The following is a 7690-nucleotide window of genomic DNA, read 5'->3' as shown; positions in this document are numbered from 1 at the left end:
ACCGATTCGAGTTTTCAGTTTTAAGTTTATACAGTAAAAAACTGTAACGCCCTCTAGAATTAAACATGTTTAATTATACTAAACTGTGCATTATTAGTGTGCCTAATTTGATTTTTCATAATTAATCAAGAGACCTTAAGTTATTTTCAGTATTTATAATTTCACCCCTATTTATTTTATTTATTTTTCCTAATTTTCTTTTCCTTCTATTTCTCCTTTTCCTTTTTCCTTTCCCTTCCTCACGTTACTCGCCCTTTCTCTCTGTCTCGACACTCTCTCTCTACCTCGAGCTCTCTCTCTCTCTCTCTCTCCCTCTCCCGTTCATCTCTCCCCCCCTCTCTCAAAGTTTTCTTTCTCAAGGGCCGGATTTAAACAAAAAACAGAGGTTTCCAAGAGGTTTTCAACATCAAAGCTTGGATCGAGGTAAAACTCTTTGAAACTTACTTTAGATTTTCAGATTTAGCTTTGTGGAACTCGTTTTAGTCGATTTTGGTGATTTTTGGTTTAAATTATGTTTTTAAATGGAATCCGAATGGGATTTGGTGAAACCTTGATGAAAATTGGGGGTTTTTGATTCTTTGGACCCCATTTGTTGATTTGAAACTGGATCTATACACTTCCCTTGAGAATATGTCGAAATCGGACCCAAAATTTCAGGTTTTGGCTTTGTTTCTTGCGAATCGGCCATTGTTGGCCCTGAAATTTTTCCCCACCAGTTGACCGGTCCGGTCGACCGGTCACCCTTCCTTAGGTCGACCGATCTGGTCGACCGGTCACCTTTCCACCGGCTGACCGGTGGAGTTACACTCCTCTGTCACCGGTCGACCGGTTCCCACTGAAACCGACCCTAAACAGCCCAGAAAACCCTGTTTTGACCGCGAAACTCGATGTGGGATTGACCTAACCTCATCTGAGAACTCAAAATGAGTGGATTAGCCACATGAATCCTTGTTTTCCATTTGATTCTCCAGAATGAATCTCCATTTACAAAGAATCATGATTTGAATTAAGAATTGTTTATGAACATTGATTTTGAACTATGGCACACTAATATGATACAATTGCATCTAATTAAACGAGAATGTTTGATGAGAAAGGTCAAACTCTAAATTATTGATTTTGATGGGAAAGATAGTGGCACGATTGGAATTAGAGCCTCGAAGGCAAGTGGAGCTAGGGCTACGTGAAGACAGCCACAGGTTTGATATCCAACAGGTAGGATATTCTTGTCCATATCCTTGTTAGCCTCATTTTAAATTATTTTGGCCAATGAAAATGTTTTAGAATAAAACATGTTTAAAGTAAATGATTTTAAAAGAAATAGCATGTGAATGCTATTAGGTTTTCCAATGATTTTGGAAATGAGATTTTAAAGAGTATCATTTCTTAAAATGAATTATTTAAGGAATGATACAACGCATGGTGGCCACAGAGATCGGGATGTGAGAATTGCATCCTTGGGGGCAGGTCCCGAAACCCGTACGGATCCGCTTTTTATTTAGTGGAATTATGGCTCTGCACTTTTCATTTGACAGACATTTTTACCGCTTCTTGTTTAGTGGTATGATGAGCTGCACACTTTCATTATACATACATATTCTATTATGGGAGTATTTCCCTTTTTTTCAAAAAAAAAAAGATGATCGGTTCCGGGTGTATATCTTCGGACCGTGAGTACCTTTATTTTAAATGCTTTATAAAATTATATCCTACTGGGCCTTTCGTTCACATTTTCCTGTTTTTAAATGTATTAAACCCTTCCAGGCGACGCGAGGAGTAGTGCGGAGTAGGTAGCTACTACTGGTGACGTGGACTTGTTTCAGGAAAGCAAAGAGTTGTATTTTCTCTTATCTTTTATTTCAAGGCATGTATAAGAGATTATGGATTGTAAACTTAAATATTACTAGACTGTGGTTGATGTCATATTTACTTTTGTTTATGTTCATGTATGCTAAACCCCTGTGGGAATTCCTGACATGATACCAGTGATGGGGTTTTAAACTGGTTTGGTTGGAAATTTAACCACCGTTCTTCAAATTAAATTTCTCTTGAATGCAGGGGCTCGTTTGGAAATACCTGGATGTTTTGAATTTGAAAAGAATTAAATTATTTTGCTAATCACTCTCTCAAACAGGTTTAAGTTTCTAAACGAGCCTCCACGTCACCAACCCCGGTTTAGAGGCGTGACAAAAACACTGAAAAAATGTTACATTTAACTTTTTCTGTTACAATAAAAAACTCTTAAAAAATGTCACATTTTAACTCAAATTAAAAACTTAAATCTGTAAAATAAACGATGCGTTAGAGACGAATTTGTCAAAATTAAAAAAATAAAGACTCACTAAGAATTTTAAGATTAACAGTGTCAATTACTCTTCTTTCAATGCTAGATATTCTTCTTCTCCGTACCTTCTATTTTTGTTCCTTATTGGCTATTTAAAAGGGAAAAACGAAGAAGAAGCAAAATTGTGCACAAGGAGCCCATATTTGTGAGTCCACTTATCAGCCTTATTATTATTTTTTTTTTCATTTTTTAAAATATAAATGCTATCACCGTTTCTCAACATTCATTGTTATGAAGACTCCATTAACTACGCATCAAATTTTGGCCGTCCATGTTCTACTTCAACTCATTTCACAAGTGTAGAGAGGGAGAGTGAGAGATTTTGAGTGAGTGAGAGAGAAAGAGAATTTGTGAAAATAAAATTAAAAAAAATGTGATTGATTTTTATTGAGAAATTTTTTTTTGTAGACTAAGAAAAATAACCTAGAGAAGTAGCATAATATAAAAGATACGAATAATGATAGGAACACCAACTCAAATTTTAATTTTTATGTATTAATAAACGTGACATGTGAGTTGTCATTTTTACATTAGTAGGTGTTTAAAATATTATCACGTGAATTAATAAAAAATTACATCTACTAATAAAAAATTGACAACTCACATGCTATATAAGTTAGTACATAAAAATTAGAATTTGAGTTGTTCTAAACATTACTCAAAAGATAATCTACAAGATACGTAAAATATTCGGTAAATTACGAAAAGTAACCTACCAAGATATGAAAATAATCTAGAAAACATGAAATGCTAACTTATAGGATATAAAAAGATAACCCATGAGATATGAAAAATAACTAGCATGATATTAGTGGCATAAGATAATTTTAAAACAATGATAAAAAATAAAATAATGTTAGGCTTTGAATGGCTTTTTTGAAAAATTCCTTGTTTATATTGTAAAATAAATTTAATTTTTTTATTAAAAAAAAACCTCAGCGAGGAAAATTTATTAAAAGTGAAAAAAAAATCAAAACAGAATTTATTAAAAGTGAAAAAAAACACATCAAAACAGAGAGGTTAAGGGCTCGTTTAGTTCGTTGATTCGAGTTTTAATTCGAGTTGAGATGTGACTTTTATGTGAGAGCTTTTTACTGTAGTAAAAAAGTTAGATGAAACTGTTTTTGAGAGCTTTTTACTGTAATAAAACTCAAATTTTAAACTCAAATCCGTGAAATGAATGAAGCCTAATTCTTATACAGAGATCTATAAAGAATCTCATTCAATTTATGAGATTGCGGCTCAATACTTTTTCCAATTCACTCCAGTCAGACAATTAATGAGATATACATCAATAATGCAGATACCTTGAAGTGCTTAATGAGATCGCCGCTCAATACTTTTTAGGCTTAAGTGTTTTGTTTTTCTTTTCCTTCTTGTATTCTTAGGACCCGTTCATTTCATTGATTCGAGTTTAGAATTTGAGTTTGCTATAGTAAAAAGCTCTCATAAATAATCACATCTAACTTTTTTACTACAGTAAAAAGTTTTCACATAAAGTCACATCTCAATTTGAATTAAAAATTCGAATCAACGAACTAAACGAACTCTTAAACTTTCATTTTTTTTAAGTTTGTAACTAAAAATACGACCGCAAGCGTAACAAGATTGAAGCTGCTAGAATCAGAGTTAATACTCCTCTAATTGCCAGTTTTCTTTGGGACTTATTGATGGGAAAACTAATCGCCTTTCTGCTGAATTCTTGATGAAAGATGACCAGACAGGTTGAGCTAATGCCAGTTTTTAGAATGTCGTATATGCATGCGCGGAGAGGTTTTGCTGGCTTGAGCATGTTTCCCTTGTAAGTCATGGCTCATGGAAAATGATTTTACTATTGCTTCATTGGAAATTTTTCTTTGAAAATCTGATATGGGGTTTGAATTGAATTATTGGAAATCAGATGGGCACGTCAAGGGCAAGATTTCTAGGTGTAAAATATGCACCGCCATGAAGATTATTGAACTGATTATCTATCTATGCACGAAAATATTCCAAAGAAGAGAATGAGAAACTGTGTAGAAGCGTGTGAGATTTTTTATGGTGGAATCCCAATGAGTGTTCTAACACTGTTTTTTTAACCGTTGAATTAATTTTTTAACGATGAGATATGCGTATGTCCGTATTAAAAATTTACAACACGCCGTACATAACTGCTCTTACTACATATCTGACCGTTAAAAAAGTAATCTAACAGTAAAAAAACAGTGCTCCACCAATGGAGCACTTATTGGGCTCCTCCATAAAAAAAATCCCTTCTTTTATGGTGGATAGATAGCAAGTTTTTATTTTGCAAACACTCATTATTTAAGACAGGTCATTGTCTTTAATAGTGGTTGTTTGCCGAGACATGAACAATGGGAATTATGGTGGTATGATCTCTAATATCAGATAATGGTCACAAATCAGTACAAAATATAATTCCGACAGATGGACTTTTAAGGTTATTATATAAAGTTGTTTGTAACTAAAACAGTACGCAGTGGTAGGCTTATGGCTTAAGCAAGTCATCAATAAAGTCATTCATTTAAATTAGTGCTCGATGCCTAACTCAACCCATCTCTCATTTGGCATGAATTATGCCTACGACTGTGGCAGGAACTTGTTAAGAGTATTAAAATTGTAATGATTAACGACATTGTCCTTTTTTAAAAAAAAAAAATTAAAAAAAGAAGCTGGGTTTAGCTTAGTGTGAAAGGAATCTCTAGAAGTCTTAAACTATTGCTCCTGATTTAGTTTAACCATTCAAATTCCACTCTCAAGTTAAACATCAGAAATTGCATATAAATATAAATATAAAACTACGGACAAACTTTGGTAATTTTTCGATTTGAATTGAGATATGATTATTTTAAATCGATAAACGATGTCAAATAAAGTGCAAGATTGGGCCTTTAAAGGATTCAAAAGACACAGAAACCAACAACCCCCATAGTGATAAAATACAACTGATAAATATTTGTTTGAGATGGAAATTCAACTTAGAAAGAGGACAAGTACAACCAAATCCAATTATCCATCATAGAAAACTGGAAACTGTTATTCACTAATTTATATCGTCAGAGGAAAAACTGCTACAAGTAACAAACGAATAAAGCTTATTTTTCATTTTTTTTTTATTCATCTCTTGTTTTGTTAATAGAATTGAAGGAAACCTAGGTCGGGGCACGTTTTCTAGTAACCGTGAAGTATAACTTGAGTCAATCCTATGATAAAGATTACAACCATTAATCTGAGGGAAGGGGTAGGTTCATCTTTTACAGGACCCCTTCAGTACAAATGAGTGTATAATCTTTCTAACAACAGAAGTAACTATAACAAGCCAATAATCAAAAGAATCACAATATAGAGCAGAAAAAATTACACAAATCATTAAAAGCACTAGAGAAAAGAAGTGCCTGCAAGGCCATGGTGCAAGAGATTATGCGCAATCGTATCCCTCGCCAATCTCGAGCTCTCGGACCTCAAAATGACATCCGGGACCATCTCATCGTCGAAAAGCTCAAACTCATGTTGGGGATCCATCTCCTCATTCTTCAACTCACAAATGTTGTGCAAAACACAGCAAGCCCCAAGGACCACAGGCAGGTCCTGGAGTTTGACCTCGGTTCGCCTCTGCAGGCAAGACCACCTCCCTTTAAGCCTGGCAAACGCATCTTTAGCAACCTTTTGAATCTCCCCAATCTTCTCATTAAACGCATGTTGAGTCCAAGTCAAATTCTGCTGCGTATAAGGCACCAAAACCCAATCCATTAGCGGATATCCTGAAGTCCCAACAATCCAAACCCCTTTCAAGAGACCCCCATTAGCCCTTTGGTAAAGGGCAGACTTCTCAAGCACCTGATCATCAGGCATTGAGCCAGGCCAACCAATGCACACATCGGTGAAAACTCCTCTAGGATCAACCACGCCTTGCACCGTTATCGAATACGACGTCTTCTGGTTCCTCTCCGTATGTCGTTTATTGAAATAAGCAGCCACACTAATCTTAGGAGCAATGATAGGAATATGAGTAGTGTACATAGACCCCACAACATTGGGAATCCCAGATACAGACTCAAATGCGTCCTTGATCTTCCTCAAAGCACTCTCCTCCGGCCACTGCAAGTATTTCGGCATTAGGACAGTCCTAATGGCCGAGCAAACCTCAAGGACCAACTTGTGGCACGTTGATATGCCTAATCCGAAGCGTTTCGACACAAGGCGAAGTGGGTCCCCCGTGGCCAATCTCCAAAGGCAAACGGCGACTCTCTGCCTAACCGGAATAGCGTTTCTTAGTGTCGTATCCTCTTTCGCTATGACAGAATTCAGCTCTTCGCATATCATGTCAAACGTGGATTTCCCCATCCTAAAGGCCTTCCTGAATTCCTCCTCCGGAAAATCCGGGCTGTTGCACTCGTCCCACCACGCATTCGACCGGTCCTTCACCCACAGTCTCCGCTGGTGGACTGCTGACGTGGCGGCGGAGGTGGAGGCCTTGTCGGACCCGTCCTCCGCCGAAATTACCGCCGCCGCCGCCGCAGCGGCGGAAACCGTCCTTGATTTTTTGCGCTTTGTGCGGCTGGATTCCTCGATTTCCGAGTTCAAATCCTGGAAATTGGCGTAGTAATCAAGCATGGTCTTGGTCTTCTTCTTGTGGATATCATCGAGGAGGGATTTCTCGTCGTTTGAGGCTCGGTCGAGCTCTTGGCTCTCGTGCTTTTCTTGTTCGTCGAGTAGTAATAGGGAAGTGATTATTCCCTTGAGGCTCTTCTTCTTGGCTTCCTTGTCCGAGGAATCGTCGTTTTCACCGTTTTCGTCGTCGTCGTCGTTTCTTCTTCGCTTGCCATTTTCGCTCATTTGGTGGAGCGCTGAGGTTTGGAGCAAGAGTCTGTAGATTTGGGAGAGGTCTTCGGGGTCTGGGGAAGAAGGGTATATGTGTTTCATATATGAGAAGGAAGGAAAAAAAAAACAGGAAAAGAAATAGAAGGAAAGAAAACGAGGAAAACGAAAAGCAGAGCCGACGATTGAGGAACAATAACTAGGAAAGAAGTTAACGCAAACTCGATATAGAGAGAGAGAGAGAGAGGGGAAAAGTATGGGTTTGGACTGTAGGAATTAGTACGGCGGATTATATGTGTGAAAGGGGAAGCAAAGGTGTGAACGGTATCTTAAAAGTAAGAGAAATCGGGGATGATTTTTGTGGTTTGTTTCCAATGTATGCGTGTATACTTTGCATTCTCGTACATTCATACAGTCGGGGGGACTTTTATAGTTTTACTGTGTATTAATGAAATTCTTTGCCTCATTATTGTCAATTTAGTTCCCCAAGTCAATCTAACCTTTAATAATGTAAATGCATTTCCAATT

The 7690-nt window shown here is 37.0% G+C and overlaps 1 protein-coding gene across 1 annotated transcript; it reads right to left on the bottom strand.

Annotated features, from left to right (window-relative positions):
* Positions 1-5433: 5433 nt before the first annotated feature.
* LOC112091324 (protein ALP1-like) lies at positions 5434-7557 on the bottom strand. The gene has a single exon (XM_024164670.1). It carries the CDS (start codon positions 7265-7267, stop codon positions 5723-5725), a length of 1545 nt encoding a protein of 514 aa, XP_024020438.1. The 5' UTR covers positions 7268-7557; the 3' UTR covers positions 5434-5722.
* Positions 7558-7690: the final 133 nt, after the last annotated feature.

This window comes from Morus notabilis, unplaced genomic scaffold, assembly GCF_000414095.1.
Source record: "Morus notabilis unplaced genomic scaffold, ASM41409v2 Scaffold2467, whole genome shotgun sequence".
Lineage (NCBI taxonomy): Eukaryota > Viridiplantae > Streptophyta > Magnoliopsida > Rosales > Moraceae > Morus > Morus notabilis.
The sequence above is the reverse complement of the archived record's forward strand: the minus strand, read 5'-3'. Positions and strand labels throughout refer to the sequence as shown.

Coding starts and splice junctions, on each gene's coding strand:
- LOC112091324 (XM_024164670.1), bottom strand. CDS start 7,267: ATGAAACACATATACCCTTCTTCCCCAGACCCCGAAGACCTCTCCCAA.